At 49.4% G+C, this 19,072-nt stretch overlaps 1 protein-coding gene across 2 annotated transcripts in view; it reads right to left on the bottom strand.

Annotated features, from left to right (window-relative positions):
* Sdk1 (sidekick cell adhesion molecule 1) overlaps window positions 1-19,072 on the bottom strand; it is a 967,445-nt gene that overhangs the window by 66,984 nt on the left and 881,389 nt on the right. For both annotated transcript variants that reach the window (XM_085837397.1, XM_085837398.1), the window contains 3 exons: window positions 7,649-7,784; window positions 6,424-6,483; window positions 4,860-4,961 (listed from right to left, as the gene is read on the bottom strand). In XM_085837397.1, the coding sequence (XP_085693523.1) occupies window positions 4,860-4,961; window positions 6,424-6,483; window positions 7,649-7,784 (298 nt within the window). The remainder of the gene's footprint in view (window positions 1-4,859; window positions 4,962-6,423; window positions 6,484-7,648; window positions 7,785-19,072) is intronic.

Below are 19,072 nucleotides of genomic sequence, written 5' to 3'. Positions count from 1 at the left end.
ACATTTTACAGTGTGGTTTTTGTTCTCATTTAGAGCCTGGCATAGTCCAGGCTGGCCACAAACTCACTGTGTGGCTGAGGATGACCTTTGACTCCTGATCCTCTTCCTGCCTCCTCCCAGATGCTGGGACTACAGGTGACGTCATCACACACAGCTTATGTGGTGGTTAAGAGGACTGGTGGCTCTTGCAGAGAACCCAAGTTCTGGTCCTCCATCCACATCCAGTGGCTCCTAATTGTCTACAACTCCAGCTCCAGGGGATCTGGTGCCCTCTTCTGGCTTCTATAAGCACTGCACTCAGGTGCACAAATCCACATACTAACACACACAAAGACACATAATTTAAAAACTAAAGCCTGCCACCAAGCCTGATGACCTGAGTTTGATCCCTGGGACCCACACAGTGGAAGGAGGGAGCTGACTCCTGAAAGCCGTTCTCTGATCTTCACAAGCACACTGTGGCACACGTGCGTCCTCCATACACAAAAGAAAATTTAGGTTGTAATAACTTTCTGAAAAGCTGTGAAGTAACAGCGGGTTCACAGTTTCAAGGGACTTTGCTGTCATCCACAGTGCCTGCCGTGTACCTCAAAAGCCACAGAACCCTACTGGGCCTGAGTAATGTTAACATCAAGTGTGTGTGTGCCTCTGCTCTTCTGGGAAAATTTGTGGAGCCAAAGACACTTCAGCTGCTTGTGGACACTTAGTACCGAATTCCCTTGAGTGGAGGAGGGCACATCCTATGTCCTCTCTAGAGGACTGAAAGGCCACCCCTTGTATGCACACATATAATGTACATTCATGAGTATGTGTGGATATATGAATATATGCGGTTGTGTGTGTGTGTGTGTGTCCGAGGATAACCTTTAGTGTTTTTCCTCAGGCAATGTCCATCTTGATTTTTTTGTGTCAGGGTCTCTCCCTGGCCTGGAGCTTGCCAAGTAGTCTAGGCTAGGCTGGACAGCCACTGAGCCATACGGATCAAGCCTGTCTGCATCCCTAGTGCTGGGATTTGAGCACATGCCACAATGTTAAGCTCTCTCTCCCTCTCCTTCTCCCCATCCCTGTCCTATTCCCCCCCCTCTCCCTTTTCTCCTCCCCTCCTCTGTGTTCTGGGGATGGAACTCGGGTCTTCATGCATGCTCGGCAAGTCCTTTACCCACCAAGTCATCTTGCCAGCCCTGCTTTTACAGTGTTGAAGATACACGCTAGAGACTTAGATATTCGAAGCAAGCGCTCTACCTGAGCGTGCCCTGGCCCCAGGGTGGCTCTTGCTGAACTAAGATTGACAGCATGTCAGCAGGGATGTGAGCCTCTGCCTCAGGCTTCGAGCAGCTATGAGCAGGGCAGGGACATGTCACCACAGCCTCTTCGTAATAAACTGCAGGAAAACCTGTTGGCAGCGACTATCTGAGCAGTCTGCATGGAGAACACTGCCAGCCCTACCACAGGATGTGAACAGGCGCCAGCCAATTCCTGAAGCGGAAATGGGGACAGGAGGAAAGCATCAGCAATCCCTAAATCAGTTTGTCATTTAATTCACTTCCCATCAAAATCCCAGAATTTGCCTCTTTTTGTGCTTGCCAAAGTGATTGTCAGACTTATAAAATAGCTTTGAAATTTTGGAAACCAAGACCATGACTAGAGTTGCTAAATATGAGCCATGTGTGACGGTGTGACACAGGTGGCTGGCAGAGACCGAGAAAAACGCACCACAGACTGGTCCATGTGTAAGAATTCAATCACAGCTGAGTCCCTGTTGGTGGTTGGGTGGTATCGGGGGGTCAGGGTAGGAGATGGCTTCTCCACCATCCGGAGGAAGCTCAGTTTCTACCAGACAGCCAACGCCAACCTCAGACCTTAGAGGTGTGGAGTGCTTGCTGAGCACACAGGAGGGTCTGGGTTCAATCCAAGCACGGTGTGACCCAGACACAGCAGCACATGCATATGATCCCAGCACTTGGGAGATGGAGGCAGAAGAATGTGGAGTTCAAAGTCATCCAATCTCAGGTAGTGAGTTCCAGGCCACTCTGGGCCACATGAGGCTATCTCAAATAAACAGGTGTTGAAGATATATGCTAGAGACTTAGATATTCTAAGCAAGTGCTACCCGAGCTATGTCCCAGCCCCAGCGTGGGTCTTATACTAGAATTGAGCTCATGCAAATATCATGGACAAGGCTCTTCCATTCATGTCTTGTTTGGAGCGAGGTTCTGCCTCCTGTGGCCTGGATTTTGACAGACTTATTTTTCTCCCTGACTTGTAACATTGGCATTCAGACACAGGCCTCCATGAAAAGGCATCTACAAACCGCCTTTTCCCTGAGGCTCACAGAGGTAAACATTACATATTTGATCAAGAGGGGACCCAGAGAGAACATCTACTCTCTAAGCCCTATCCCATAGCTGACCAGATGCCTCCAGAAACTCACATGGGAGCTGCAAGTACGCTAAGTAAACACAAAGAGGGAATATGCCAGGCCAGGCACGGTCTCCAGAGTCTCTCTGTGGGCAGGTGAGCTGGAACCATAGCTGGGATATGAACCTGAGTTTCCTCACAATGGTTCCCAGATTTCCATACCATGCCACAGTGCTTAAAGGCTAGAGTTCAGAGAGGTTGAGTACTGTCCTAAAGGTCACACAGCCAGCAAAAGGCAGGGTCATCACTCAGACACACAAGTTCACTTATGAAACCACAGCTGGCTCTGCTTCCGTAAAAGCCCCTGAGCAGTTTAGGCTGCCTTGTGTGGGATGCTCAGAGAGTGGTTATGATAGAGAAATGAGTAGGTGAGATGGTTCAGCAGGTCAAGGCTTGCTGCCAAGCCTGATGACCTGAGTTCAATCCCCAGGACCCACATGATAGAAAGAGAATCTAGCTGCTCTCTGAATTCCATAGGTATGCAGTCACAGGTATGTACCTACACTCCTGTACAAACACATATGTACACACATGTATATACATAAATACATACATGTGTATACATATGCATGCACACATACATAAACACATGCATAACACACACAGGTGAGTCCAGCTTGACTGCTGGCAGTCAGAACCATTACTACTGCTCTGGACCCTGAGCTAGACTGCTGCTTGAATGTGAGAAGCAGAGACTGCTGATGACTACCCAGAAGGGGTGCAGCATTGGTCCACTACTACCTCCTTCCAGAGAATTCTCCCCAGGATAGATGTGGAACAAAGGGAAGTGAGTTGGGACCTGGGACTGATGTGTATTGTTTGAGGCACAGAAGAGCTGCCTCTGGCATGGTGGTTGGGGAGCAGGTGACATTGAAGGCAGCAAGTACTTCTAGGGACACTGTAGCATGGGCAGGCAGGCAGTCTTAGTAGTCCCAAGAGAGGGGTCCAGGGGAGTCAGACATGGGTTTCTTCAGGAGGGGTGTACTAACACACACACACACACACACACACACACACACACACACACACGGCTGGTATATAGGTTTCTTCCCTTAGTGGTTTGATAAAACACCTGACAAAGGCATTTAAAGGGGGAAGGGTTGATTCTGGCTCACAGTCTAAGGGAACACAGTCCATCATAGCAGGGAAGGTATGGCGGCAGGAGCCTGATGGTCACAGTGTATCCACAGTCAGGAAGCAGAGAGAGATGAATGCTGGCACTTGGCTTTCTTTCTTTTTTTCTTCCTTCCCCCCCCCCACCCCCATTCAGTACAGGACTCCAGCGTAGGGAATGGTGCCACCCACGTTTAAGGTGGTTCTTCCCACCTCAGTCAACATAATCTAGATACCCCTCACAGACAAGGCTGGAGGTGTGTCTCCTAGGTGACTCTAGATCTTGTCAAGACAACAATCAAGATTAACAGTCACAGGCAGCCGGGTTTGAGGTGAGGAGGGTGGGAAGACCTGACTTCGGAGCAGCTGGACCTGTCTACGGTCTAACCTTGGATAGGTGACCTGTCTGCTCTAAGCCTGCCTTTTTTTTCTCATCAGAAACTATTGAGGATGACAGCACAAATGTTCCTCTGGCTACATGGTCTGGCCCACAAGTCCCTTGTGATGGCTGAACAAGAAATCCTTCCTCTGTATGATGGTCAACTCTACAGGATCGAGAACTGCTTAGGAGATAGGCCTCTGGGAATGCCTATAAGAGAGTTTTCTAGATTAGACTGAGGTGGGAACACCTCCCTAAATGCAGGTGAGTCTGTCCCCCAGGCTGGAGTCCTGGATTGAATACAAAGGAGAAAGTGAGCTGAGCAGCAGGTTCATTTCCTTCTGCTTCCTGACTACAGACACTATGTGACCAGCTGCCTGGCTCCTGTCCTGACTATGGATACAATGTAACCAGATGCCACTGCAATGCTTGCCCTTCTGAGATAAGCTGAGCCCGCAAACTGTGAGCCAAATCAACTCTTTTCTCAAGTTACTCATGTCACAGCAGTAAGAGAGCAAATCATACACTGGTAAGTTTACTTTTTGTCATAGCAACAAGAAAACCAACACAGCCTCAACTTGATGAGACAGAGAACTTCTTAGGTCAGAAAAGCTGCCTCTGGGTTTGTGTGCAAGAGCAGACAGCATTAACTAAAGGGGAGAGAGATACCTAGGATGCATCCAGCACCATCCTGCAGACCGACAGAACATCCTACTACCTGACAGAACACCGGGGAGGAATGAGGACGTTTGTGATGTAGGCAAGCACTTTTACTTCCTCCATGATGGAAGTTGCTCCACCCCTCCCTGTATAGAAACTGGGTACCAAAATAAATCATTCCTCTTGAGTGCTCTTACTGTGACATGAGTGTCTATGCTTCTTGAAGCTATCTGGTTGATTCTTAAAGCCCTTGTCAAGCTGGAAGATAAGGGAGAGGCTTGGAGCTTACCAGCCTCACCAACGAAGACTTCCACTGGTACACTGGCTGGGCTCTCACCGATGATGTTATAGGCAGTCATGATGACTTCATAGCGCCGGTACTTCTTCAGGTCTACAAGATCAAACACACAGGGTCAGACTATAGATGGGCTAGCTTCTGTTCTTAGATTCCCCTGTGGCCACAACCAGGCAATGGGGACCTCAGAAGAGAAGTAGATTGCTCTCTGGAAGACTAGAAAATGCCTCCATCATATCTCCTGACATGGCAATTTGATTTAATAAATCAAATGAGATGAGTCTTTCCACCTGTGCCCAGGTGAAGGGCAACAAAGTATCCATGAGCCAGCTTGACTTTGTCCCGGCAACTGTCCCAGAAAGAGCCAGCAGATAAAGACCTAGGCACTTACAAACTTCTGACCGCCTGCTTCTGACTGCCAAGTGCTGAGATTACAGGCTCACACTACCACACCTGTTTATGCCGTGCTGGGAATGGAACCCCAGGCTTCTCCATGCTAGGCAAGCATTCTTCTACCAGCCGAACTGCAACCCCAGCTCTTGGGGGGGTCAGTATTCAAAGGAGAGGGTCTCTGGTCAGAGAAAAAGCAAGTGGACCACTGCCTCTAAACTAGTTAAGATGGGGGCTGGCTCAGCAGGTAGGAGCGATTGCTGTTCTTCCAGAGGATCTGCATTTGATTCCTGACATCCATATGGATGTTCACAACTATCTGTAACTCTCATTCCAGGAGACCCAGTGCCTTCTTCTGGCCTCCTTGGGCACCAGGCGTACACATGGTACATGGACATATATGTAGGTGAAATACTCACAACCTGAAAAAATATGGTTAAGATTGTAAATTGTGGCCTATATATTTCACTATCATTATGAGATAGATAGATACAGAGAGAGGGAGAGGGAGAGGAAGAGGGAGAGGCAGAGGGAGAGGGAGAGGGAGAGGGAGAGGGAGAGGGAGAGGGAGAGGGAGAGGGAGAGGGAGAGGGAGAGGGAGAGAGAGAGAGAGAGAGAGAGAGAGAGAGAGAGAGAGAGAGAGAGAAGAAGAAGAAGAAGAAGAAGAAGAAGAAGAAGAAGAGGAAGAGGAAGAGGAAGAGGAGGAGGAGGAGGAGGAAGAGGAGGAGCAGAGCAGAGCAGAGCAGAGCAGAGCAGAGCAGAGCAGAGCAGAGCAGAGCAGAGCAGAGCAGAGCAGAGCAGAGCAGAGGGAGCCATGGGAGACATTTTGCCCTGTCTGACTTTCTCTTCCATCTCAGTCAGATGAAGTGCTAGATGGCACTATTATGAACCCCACTATCCTCTGCCTCTAAATATTTCCCCTCTGTGTGGACATGTGGCCACTGAGCTGGTGAGATGTGTAAGTTGGCAAAGTGCTCATCTTGCAAGCACTAAGACTCGAGTTCAATTCCCTGAACCCATGAAAAGAGCATGCAGGGTGGTGCATGCTTGTCTGTGAGAGCAATTAGAGCCCTGAATCCAGGATGGTTCTACTTGGACCTCTGAGAGATGGATGGGCAGAAATGCATCACTGTGTGCAGTCCCGGGGCCCTTGGGGCTGTGTACTTACGTGTTAATTCATAGGTGGTTAACGAGGAGCTGCTGTTCACGGTCTTGAAGCTGCTTTGAGCTACAAGGGGTGAAGAAGGTAGTTAGTGCAAAGGGACGTCATCCCTGCAAGCCATGTGTGGGGACACCATCCCTGCAAGCCATGTGTGGGGACACCATCCCTGCAAGCCATGTGTGGGGACACCATCCCTGCAAGCCATGTGTTGGGCAGGCATGAGGTACACTGCAAGGTAGATGGGATGCAGTGGAGACTCCCACAGTTCCCTGGGGGGCTGTAGAGACTGGGAGCTTCTCACTAGCTGCTGGCAGTTACCATACTTCTTTCTAACACATCAAGATGCATCAGCCTGAGGCAGGTGGTGGGGAGTGGGCCCTCTGACAGAGGGAAACAATTATAAAGGCATTGGTAACAGTGGGGGAGGGGAGGTTTCCTCCAGGCCTTTCTGGGATGCAGGACTATCCATTGACTGATGTTTACAACCTGTGGGACTCTAGTCTGAAGGGTGTGAGACAGTCACTCATTACATGTTTTGAGAGCCCACCAGGGACAGGTTTGTGTGCAGTCGGCATGTGGGCCTCTCATAGAAAAAATGGGGTGGAGCAGGGGGGTCTGTTGCATGATAGGTGAGCCAACATCAGACATCTTCCTGGCCTGACCGAGATGACCGAGGTAGGAAGTGCTGCCCAAGTTTTCTCTGACCCGGTCTGTTCCTCATCACAGAGATTCACCTGTCTCCGCCTCCCAAGTGCTTGGATTAGAGGCACGTACCACCACACCTGGCCAAAGAGAATTTTCTATGACACAATTAACGGACAATCTCCTTCCAGAGATGGGGGTGGGAAGGCAGGGTCTTAAGCTGCCTCCTTGGTAGGAAGATAGGGTCTTCTAAAATTAAACTGCCTCCTTGGTAGTTGACTTTTAACAGAGCCAAGAATGGCTGTGGTGGAGTCAGGCCCAGCAGAGATCAGGAGCCCACAGATGGATTAGATGGTTGTAGCCTTCACCTCAGGCCAGTTTCCACACAGTGTGTTCCCCCTCCTTCAGTCCAGCTTCCAACTCTCCTGCCTCCACCCGTGCCCCACTGACTTCACCTTACACTGTGCCTGCTCCCTCACTGTGTCTTCCCCGGCTCCTTTATAGCATCTCCTGACATGCCTTCCACGGAGCAGACAGACATGCGAGGTTCTCCTGTGATCATCCCCCAGGACAGAGGAGCACTCCTCACCGGTGAGTTCAGCACGTAAGGCAGAGGGGCTCTTGAGTGTCTTGGGCTCAGGGCTCATGCCTGTCTCAGACTCCAGCTCACGGTAGTAGATCCTGTAGCCTTGCAGAAGGCCGTTCAGGCTCTCATCCCGGGGAGGCTGCAAAGACATTGTATACTCAGTCGTTTGGGGATGTTTCCAGAGTCAGTATGTGTAAATCGGTAACCTCTACGCTGGTGTAAGTAGCCCACCTTGAAGAGTCACTATTTCAATCCCATGGCTCTTTTTCCAAATCATGTTTCCATTTATTTTATTATGATGATTATTATTTGTGAGTATATGTGGGCACACATGCATTTATGCATGCATGTATGCACACATATGGGCCATGGCATGAATGTGGACGTCAAAAGGACAATTTTCAGTTGATTTTTTTCCTTCTACCATGTGGGTTCTAGGGTTTGAACACAGGTTATCAGGCTTGGCTGCAAGCAGCTTTATCTGCTGAGCCAATATGCAGGACCCAAGCCTATAGTCCTTGATTGTAAAAAACAAAGGAGGAGAGCTGGTAAGATTGGCAAAGTGCTCACCTTGCAAGCACTAAGACTCGAGTTCAATTCCCTGAACCCATGTAATCTTGCACTGGGAGAAGGGAGACTGGAGGATTCCCTGGGGTTTGTTTAGACTACTTGGTGAGTTACAGACCAGTGAGAGACCTGGTCTCAAAAATTATTGTCAACGTCTACCTGGGGTTAGTCCTCTGGCTTCCATGTTTGTATGTGTATGTACACCTGCATGTGTGTGTACACACAACACACTCACACTCACATTCACATTCACACTCACACATGGAGGAAAGATGTAACATTATTGGAAGGAAAATATTGACCATTCCAGGCTCAGAATCAGCTGTGGAGCCATGCTCAGACCTTGTGTGTGGTATGATGGCTGCTAATATTAACTGCCAACTTGATTACATCTGGAGTCAACTAAAATCCAAGCACTTGGGTGCATCTATGAGGGATTTTATTGATTGCATCCATTCACGGGGGAAGACCCATCCTAAGTCTTGGCCATAGCTTCTGGTGGCCTCCCCACATGAAAGGACATGTGAGAGGGAAGTGTTTGCTTTTGCTTGTTTGTCCTCACTCTTGTTGGCAAGGTCATTTACTCTGAATTCCTTCACTGGCATTACAAGCTACTTCTTCAGGATTCTAGCATAGACTGAAGACCAGCAGTTCTCTAGGAATCCACTCGGACTCCAGCCAACAGATTAGAGATGCTGAGACATCCAGCCTTGTGGACTGAACAATGACTGGATTCTTGGCCTTTTTATCAGGAGACAGCCATTGTGGGACTACCCAGGCCCCGACCATGCTAATATTATTCATATTATGTTCTGTTCTTTTAGAGAACCCTAGCTGATACAAGAAGACATGAGTTCTTATTCTATGTCCACCTCAACTCCTTGAGGTGAGGCAGGAGAGCCAGGTGTGGGCACAGAGGAGGAGGGAGCTTCTCTCTGTTAGGTAAACCTAGAAGCAGTAAGGGGACTGGAGAAGCATCCTCAAACAGCACCCTTATTTGGGCCTCTTTGTAGCCTCCCTCAGCCTTGAGCAGGCTGGCTTAGACCTGTTCTGCCACTGTGAACTAGACCACCTAGGGTGGAGTCTACCTACCTAGATAGGTCTGCCACCAGTGCTTTTTTCCAAGATGCCACTACCTGCTGAGAGGCTGAACCTGTCTTCCTGAGATAAGTAACAGCCTGTTGACCAAGTGTTAACAGCCTGGTGACCAAGTGCTGACAGCCTGGCAACAAAGCATCAAGAGCCTGTCTTGGCAGGGGATGGGCCTTACCCCTTTATAAGCTCAGACTCATAGTAAACTCTTGGGCCTTGATTAGAATTTTGTCTTGGTCTCGTTATTTCTCCCGCTGTTTCCTCCCATATAGCTCCAGCCTCCCCTTCGGGAACCCAGTTCGTCCTCTTTTTTTTTTTTTCTTCCAGATATAATTAGTTACAAGAAATCAGATTGGATTTGGGAGGTCCTTAGTCCAATAGCTGGTGTCTTCATAGGAGGGGGGCCATTTGGACTTGTGGACACATAGAATCCCACATGGATATGGAGAGGGAGATTCAAGTGGTATGTTTATAAGCTAATGGCCACGGTCAACCTCAAGATGCTGGGTGGTGCTAGGAGTGTGCCTTCTCTGGAGGGAGCAGTGTCCTGTTGTTACCTGGCCTTGCACGTCTGGCCTCCAGAACCAATTGATGGCTATGAAGTAGGTGTGACAGCCATTCCAGGACACCCTGCTGTCAAGTCTTTATGGCATAGACTCGAAGACTAGAGGACCTACAGTTGCTTTCATGGGCTCCAGATAACTAGCACTGCTGCTTGATAACTAGCACTTGCTGCTTGATAACTAGCACTGCTGCTTGATAACTAGCACTTGCTGCTTGATAACTAGCACTTGCTGCTTGATAACTAGCACTGCTGCTTGATAACTAGCACTTGCTGCTTGATAACTAGCACTTGCTGCTTGATAACTAGCACTTGCTGCTTGATAACTAGCACTTGCTGCTTGATCAAATGCACAAGTTGAGAGGTCTGGGAAGCCAGGAACACATGTCAGTGACATGGCTGACAACCACAAACACACATGGGCTGGGAGCATAGCGTGTGTGTGTGGAGCACTGAAGATGCTGTTGGAAATGGAATCTGTCAACATACTAGCTACAGGGATCCCAGGCGTGCTGTGCAGAGACTACTCAGCAGCTCCCAGTCACGGCACCCCCCACCCCACCCCACCCCCGTGTGTGTGTGTGTGTGTGTGTGTGTGTGTGTGTGTGTGTACGTGCTTATGTGCTGCTGTTTGTCTGCATGCAGGTGTTGTATGTGTGTGTATATATACATGTATATACACATGGAAGACAGCCTTGGCTGTTCTTCAGGAGTCTATCCTGTTGGTTTTTTTTTTTTTTTTTTTTTTTTTTGGTTTTTGGTTTTTCGAGACAGGGTTTCTCTGTGTAGCCCTGGCTGCCCTGGAACTCACTTTGTAGACCAGGCTGGCCTTGAACTCAGAAATCCACCTGCTCCTGCCTCCCGAGTGCTGGGATTAAAGGCGTGCACCACCATGCCCAACCTATCCTGCTGTTTTTGAGGCAGGGTTTCTCACTGGCTTGGAGCTCACCCAGTAGGCTAGGCTGGCCAGTGAGCCCCAGGGATCTGTCTGTTTCTGCCTCTCCAGTGCTAGGATTTTAAGCTCATGGCACCAGGGCTGGCTTCTCCATGAGTTCTGGGGATAGAGCTCAGGTCCCCATACTTGTAAGGAAAGTGCTGGATGAGCCATTGCCCCATCTTCTAACACTTTGTTAAGGCTGGAAGGCAGTGCTTTCTGAGAGCAAGAGGCAGTTCTCTGTATGTCTCTAACATCTATCTACATGAAAGGACGAAGGAGCTGTCGATGTACTGAAGCAAGAATAAGAAGGTTCTGCCCTCAGCTGCTCTACCAACTAAGCAGCCACAAAGGCTGGGCACCTCTGTCTCCCATGACTGCAAGTTGCCTCATAGATATATGGTCCCCAAAGGATGAAGCTGGCTCTGCTATTAGACCCCTCCTGAGGGGAGATGGCATGGTTGAGGATGGGATGAGCAGTGACTTCTTACATTCCTGCATCCCTTCACCCTCAGCAAGCGTGTGTGGGCACAGGGTAGAGCCATAAAGAGATGGAGGGTCTTTGAGCTCTGCACCTTGAGCCTAGCCACCTCCATCTTCTTGGGGCTATGAGACTTTCTGATGAAGGGATAACAAAGAGCCATGGAGGTAGGTGAGCAGGAAGTGTGCACTTTCTGAGGAAGCCTTAGTGCCTGGGGCACGTGGGGGATAGATAGAACTGGCTTGTAAGCTGCCTCTGAAGGTGGGAAGGGTCCTTCATGACACATCCCACGGTATAGACAGTGATCCTCTGCCTAGAGTGGGCAGCCTGGCTGAAAAATGCAGACTCCAGTTCTCAGGCCAGAACTTGTCTAGCCCTTCTTTCCCAGGTCCCCGACAAAGAAGCAGGGAGATTTGTGTCCCTGTTCAGTGTCTCTGACTGCTACAGTAGGAGCCTGCTCTTGCAGCTCAGATAACACCACGTGGCCATGCAGAAGGTTCTTGCACTGTCTTCACTCACGCTGAGGGGAGGTGCAGATGGCAGGACTCTGTTGAGGCAGACGAGATGGCATGTGCTCCGGTTTCTGGGATCTGGGCTGACTCAAATCGGCAAGAAGGGAGGGCGAGTGGGCACATCTAAAGCTTGCTGCTGGGCTCTGTAAGTGCCAGTCCAGCAGTCTCTCCTCAAGGGTCACCTTCAAAGCCAGCCCGTCAGTCTGGGATCACACCAGTGGGAAGACTGCTAAAGCCCGACCCACACTGCAGAAGATGCACGGGCTGGGGATGGACAGTGGGGGAGTGGGCAGGACTGGATTCTATTCACTCAAATGATTAACCGAACAGGATGCTGGGAAAAGGAAAATGCCCTTGCTGGGGACGAAATGGGAATGTGCAGCTGTTGGCAGCCCCGCCCCCCCACCCCAGCCTCTGAGTATACAATCTGAGGTTTGGGAGAGGGAGCATGGAAGGCTGAGATGTTTCTAGTCACGTCCGAGGATGGAGGGGGAGAGGAGCCAAGCCCCCCCCCCCACTCAAGGGACAATGATGACCAGCTCTAGGTAGGGTCACATTTGCCAGGTGACATCAGAAGCCCCCAGAGTCAAGTTGTACATCTTCCCAGCAAGTATCTGCTGTGGTCTGGATTAGTAGCCCCCAGGGTGTGTGCTCTACCCACCCCCCCCCCCCCCGTTTCCTTCCCATCGCTGTGACATAAGACTCTGATCACAAGCAACTCAAGGGGAGAAAGAGTGCTTTTAGTTTATACTTCCGGGTCATAGTTCACCAGCCGGGGAAGTCGGGCAGGAACTTTAGGAGGGACTTTGAGCAGGAACAGAAATGCTGCCTGCTGCCTTGCTTTCTGGGCTCGTGCTCAGTTTTCTTACACAGCCCAAGATCACCTGCCCAGGAAACAAAGCTGCCTAAGCAAGCTGAACACTCTTACATCAATTAACAATCAAGGAGTCCTCATAGACATGCTCACAGACTGGCGTGATGAAGACAATCAATTAAGATTCTTCTCGGTGGCTTCAGGCTGATAATGCTAACTAGGGCAGTCTCCAAGCTGGAACCGTTAGGAGGCAAGGCCTAGTAAGATGTTGTGCCCATGAAGATACCCATGGGACCCGGTATCTTCCTCTTCCTTTTTACTTCCTAGCCATGAGGGGAACTAGTCTGTTCTAGTATGCATTTCTCAACAGAGGCTCTAACCAACAGGTCCTTGACTTTGGATTGGCACCTGCCGAACTGTGAATGGAATGAACAACCTCTTTTCTTTCTACCTTAACTCTCTCAGATGTTTTGTTACAGTTCAGGATGCTGACTGACATAAACATAGACAGCAGATTCCCTGGAGGCTGCAGCCAATCCAGATCTGCCCATGGGCAGGTCCTGTGAGGCAGGGACATCACTCAGTCAGGGCCTGGTGAGGCTGCAGACTCAGGGAGCATTGCATTGGGTTTAGTTTGCTTTTTAGTCTTGTGGTTTGGCATCATGGTAAAAGTCAGATGGGCAGCTTTAGAAGTCTTTCTAAGTGCCTGAATGGTAGTTCCCCAGAACTTATGGGTCTAAAAGGATGGGCAGTTCAGGTGGGGATTTAAATCCTGGTACCGTGACCTCCTCATCTGCTTCAACACTGAGGCCATGCCTTGCAGCGTCTCTGGAAGAAGTTCGGAACCAGACTCGGTCTTTCCAAGCCCTTAGCCTGAAATTCTTAGTCCAGCACCTGTTCCAGAGCGAAAGGCTCTGCCACCTTGTGCTCAGTTCCACATCTCTACAGCACCCAAGACACACCCTGAGTACTGTGGGTGCTCAGCCAACAATTATAGAGTCGAGTTGAACATGCTAGAGAGCAGGGAGACCCCATTAACATGTCCTTCCTTCTAGACTGGCCATCTGCATGGGCAGAAACTCAGAGAGACATGGAAACTCTTTCTAATGCTTCCTTCCTCTGCCCAACCCCTATCCAAAGCAGACTCAGAGTCTAGGATGGCTTTTCCAAAGTCCCTGTTCAAATGGATGGAGTCATCACATACTATACAGGAGAATGGTGCCCTGGGAAAGATGCAGAAGGGGTTGGCAGAACTGAGTGGAGGGAGGGACTTGTGTTGAGAGGAGCAGCCTCTGTGGTAGTTAATCTCAACTGGCAACTGGATGGGTTCTGGAACCACCTGGGAGATGGACTTCTGGGCAGGTCTGTGGGGGCTATCTTGATTAGGTTAATTGAGGTGAGAAGACCTGCCCACTGTGGGTGGTGACATCCCCTGGCTAGGAGCCTGGATTGCATAGGTGGAGAAAGAGGGCTGAGCAGAGGCATTCATTATCTTCTGCCTCATGAATGCAGAAGAAATAGTACAGGCTACTTCAGGCTCCTGCTGCCCAGGCTTCCCCACCATGAAGGACTCACCATGAAATGATCCCTTAAGTCACTTTGGGATCTGGGCCAGGCATCTTATAGCAGTGAGAAAAGTAACTAAGAAAGCATTCTTCCTTTCAGCTGCCCGACAGGACTGGGCTGGGTCCCATAGCTGCTGGCCTCCATCAGTGTTTACTCTTTGTTTAGGTGGGTATTAGGCTACAAAGCTAGGCTCTCCCAATGGTACAACAGGGACCTAGGATTCAGGGTCTTGTGAGAGCATGAGAAAACAAATCTGAATCCAGAGGGGACTTCTGAGGTCCCCAGGAGTCTAGGCTCACAATCCTGTGACCTCCATATCTTGGAAAATAATGCAGGGGTCCCCTTTGAGGCTAAACCCCAGTGTTTTAGGGTTGGTTACACAGGGGCGGGCCCAGGTTGCCTTCATTTCAAACACAGCATTGAGCACATTATGTGTTCATCATTCTCTCTCTGTGATGAACACTGTGAGAGCAACTTGGAAGGAGGAAGGGGTTGTTTGGGCCCATTGGTCACTTGGTCCCATTGATTCGGTGAGGGCAGCAGAATGTGGCAGGGGAGCACATGGTCACCTCACAGTGGACAGGAAGCTGAGGGAGATCAATAGAAAGAGGCAGGACAGCCTTCAAATGCCCACTGCAGGTAAGGGGATGCTCCATAGCATCATGATTGGTATACAAGTATGAGAACCCAAGTTCAGATCCTTGGCACTGATGTAAAATCCAGGTGTGACCATAGGCACCTGTAACCCCAGCACTTCAGCAGGGAGAATAGCCAGGAGAATCACTGGGGCTCCCTGACTAGTTGCTATAGCTGCAAGCTCCAAGTTCAGCGAGGCACTCTGTCTCTAAATAAATGAATACCCTGAAGACATGAAGAACAATAGAAAAAAAAAGCACCCAATGTCCACCTCTCGACTCCCAGCATGCATGCACAGGCATACACAAATAGATACTTTTGAGCATGTAGATGCATGTGTGTGTGTGAAAACACACACACACACACACACACACACACACACACACACACACACGGCATGCTCCCAGTTAACTACTTCTTATATTCAGACTCCTTATTTCAAGAGCCCCACCGTATCCCAACAGTCTCTGTGAGTTCCATCAACAGGTTAGTCAGGTCACTTATCCCACCATCTCCCTGAAGCCCCAAAGCTGGCTGGCTTCTTGTGTCCAGAACCAAGCATGCAACCCATTAGGCTTTGGGGGGGGTGGGGGACATAACATATCCACATCATGAGAGCCAGAAACTTTACAGTTGAGTCTTTGCCCAGGCTGGGCCTTTCCTCTACCTTGTCCCCTGGAAAAGATCTAGTCACCCTGTCATATGTTCTTTGTCCCTTGGGCACAGCTAGAAGGCCCCCTCCCTTGCTTTCTCATGCTTCTGTGCATTGAAGTACAGGAGGCGAGAAAAGAGAATAAACCCTGGGGTCTCAGCTGCACATGCCTGAGGCCCCATGGCCTTTGTCTTGGCTGCCATCTTGATCACAGAAGAAAGAGACCCTTAGCCTATGCAAGAGGTGATCAGGTCTCTCCTTTGCCAGTAAGCATCTGGACATGTCTGTGAGGAAGTTTCTAGAGTGTGCTGAGGTGGGAAGACTCACCCTAAATGTGGGTTTAACCATCCCATGGGCTGCTGTCCTCACTCTAAAGAAGAGCATCAGCATTCATTTCTGTTTCCTCACAGTACATGCAATGTAAGCAGGTGTCCAAGATCCTGCTGTCATGCCATTCCCACCATGGAGCACCGCACCCTGGAGCTATGAGTCAGAACAAGCCTTCCCTCCATTACGTTAGCTTCTTGTCGGGTGTTTAGTCACAGCAAGGAGAAAAATAACCAACCCCCCCCCCCCTTGAGGTACCAGGGTAGCATGAGGGTGGGTGTGTGGGGCTGGTGCACAGAAAGGCTCATGGGGACAGTCAATGTTGTCATCAGTTTAGAGGCCTCCTGCCCTGGGACAAACAGTGCTCATTGCAAAGATGACACCACTCCCACCTGGGACACATAGTCACATCCTAGGATTCTAGCAGCGTTGGACCCCCCCCCCCCCGCTAAAGGCAAAGTTTGATCTGCTCCCTAAGCAGCCTGAAGCCCAACAGCTCACAGTGGGCAAGGTATTGACGAGGGCCCCACAGCCTTCAAATTACAGCCCATGTTTGTATTTTTTTTAAAAAGCAAATTATTAAAAAAAACAAAAGGTTACAGGTGAGATGCTTCATGGGGAACGAGAATCTATATTTAAACCCAGCTCCTCTTTCTTCATTCCAGCCTCCAATTTCCTAAATTACTCATAATTTTAATTGTGTTTCAATTGCCTGCTGGTTGACAGGCATTTGTTTCTATTGTACATTGGACTGACCACCTCTTGCTCTGGGCTTTTTTGAAATCTGTTTGTTCTATTGGACACTGGAGGGCACAGCTGATGGGCACATATGCCAAGTGCCTTTGGTGCAGCTCTGGGCCACTTCACGGGGGCTGCTCAGCAGCCATGGAGGAGGCTTGACACCTGTGCTGCTGTGGACTGGGATTGGCAGCAGCTTATAGCCACAGCAACTTTATTCAAAGGGGAAGATGCACCCTGCCCGGAGCACACCCTGCCTCTATGGAAAAGATGCATATCTCATTATTGGTACACCAGCTGCCACATCTACAAATAAAATGCTAATTTTCTAGTAGACTCTGGCACAGTAGGAGTGGAGGCATTCAGAAAAGCAGAGAGAATTACGGGCAGGAGAAGAAAATGGAGCTCTTCACCCCAGAGTCTGGTTGAAGCCTTTCACAGGCTGAGAATCAATTCATATCCAAGGAACATTTATTTGCCTGAGGCAAATCTCCTAATTTGCCTAAGGCATCTCCTCTCAGCTGTAACCTTCAGCATTCCAGGAATCTCACTAGAAACCCCGCCGACAGTAAACAAACAAACAAAACAAAAATTACCCCCAAACAAAACAACAACAAACAAGAAAAATACCTCAACCAAAGCCTAACTCCCTTGCACAGCCTTAGGGCTCCCTATCACTCTATTTCATTACAGTCTGACCCAAGGCATCTCTGGAGTCCTCTTATGATCTCAATTATCAAAGAGGGGGGATAAGGTGAGGGAGGGAAGGCCTCTTAGAAATTCTCTAAGTAACAGAATTCCAGGAACTTCCAAAGTATAGAAGACACAGTGAAGACTGAACCCGGACAGTCTCTGGGAAGCCGTGCTCACTCTGAGGTGTGCTGTGCTGTGCTCTTTGCCTGGTGCCCTTCTTTCTCGTTTTAATGGATTGCTCACTCTGCTTCACACTGGCTACACTGATGCCAAGGGGCTGGTTTTATTTGAGTCAAGATCCCTAAAAGATTAAGGGACCTCCTTGGCCTGCTGCAGGTGTCAGTGTGGCTCTGTGTTCCCATCCCAGCAGCAACTGAAAACAAAAACAAAACCAGTCCTTTCTCCCCTCCCCCTGGTGCGTTTGTGGAAGGTGAGAGCCACAGCAGCACCCAGGACTTTGAACTTCTGCTTGGAATGTTTCTGGCTTCTGTCACAGCCCCTGATGCCAAGTCAGGGCTGAAGCAGGGTCTGTAGGGAGTAAGGACTGGAAATGTCAGAAATGAGCATCCATGACACCTACTGTCCAAAGAGGCCTCAGTAGGGTCACAGTGGCCCCTGGCATACTGAGGTCAAGGCCATTTGCTATTTGGCATAGGTGGCTCCTAGATATTTTGGGGTAGATGGAAGCTCTGGCTGATTCTCTCTTCTTCTGTCCTGTCCCCCATACTCTGGTGAACCCAGAGGCTGGGGACACAGGGGTGAGCTGCCAAGTGTCACCAGGAAACATTTGGAAATATCTTTTTATTGCCTTGAAAGGCACCTGTCACTGAGTTGTGACTTTGTCAGTGAGGGGAGCTGTTATATTCCCAGTAGGGACCTTTGCTGCTAGAGTCCTGTTCTCTGCTCCTCCTGAAGTTGACAGCATCAGATTCCATTAGGTTGACTCCACTTTCGTGCCTCAATGGCAGTGTCATTAGGGTTAGTACTGGCTGTCAACCTGACAGGATGTAGGATCACTTAGGAGACAGAGCTCTGGGCATGTCTGTGAAGAAGTTTCTAGATTAGGTTATACAAAGCAGGTCCCTAATGGTAATTTATGTGCTGGGGTCCTGGATTGAACAAGGAGAAAGTAAGCTGGCCACGACATCCATCTCTCTGCTTCCAGACTGTGGATACAATGTGACCAGCTGCCTCCAGCTCACGGTGCTGCCGTGCCTTCCCCATCCTGATGACTTGTTTCTTTCTTTCTTTTTTTTTTTTTTTTTTTTTTTTTTTTTTTTTTGGTTTTTCGAGTCAGGGTTTCTCATTAGTTAGCTTGTCTTTGCTTTGCTAGGAGGAAAGTAGCTAATGTGAGATACAACCTAACACTTAGGTACCAAGAGACAACATGGTACACCGCATGATCTAGACCCACAGGAGCCACTGGCCACTACACTAGCTGGGTGGTCCAGACACTTTGGGGGTAAGATGGCTCCTCCAGCTGCCTGGTCCTGTTTCTCTTTTTCTTCTTAGTGCAGGCTCCAGGCTCTAGTACTCCTAGGGCTCTGCTCTGAATTTTCTATCATGTTTGAGGTATGGCCACACAATTCTTAGGCCATCCTGCCCAGAGGGTCATTCATTTCCCAGGCCCTTACTAGTACCCTAGCCTGGTCCTTTCAGCCCTCAGAGATAAGTCTCTGCCACCTAGCAGGCTCCCTCTTCATTGGGTCATGTAAATAATTCTTTTAGAATGGGTTTCTAGGGTGACCTGTAATCCACTGAAATACTTCAATAAGTCTTCCCTCTTTTGTGTTGTCCACCCCACCCCCACCCCAGGTTATTTTGTCACAGTATTGAAAGTCTGTCCAGAAGAG

This window comes from Mus caroli, unplaced genomic scaffold, assembly GCF_978045245.1.
Source record: "Mus caroli unplaced genomic scaffold, Mus_caroli_1 scaffold_4, whole genome shotgun sequence".
Lineage (NCBI taxonomy): Eukaryota > Metazoa > Chordata > Mammalia > Rodentia > Muridae > Mus > Mus caroli.
The sequence above is the reverse complement of the archived record's forward strand: the minus strand, read 5'-3'. Positions and strand labels throughout refer to the sequence as shown.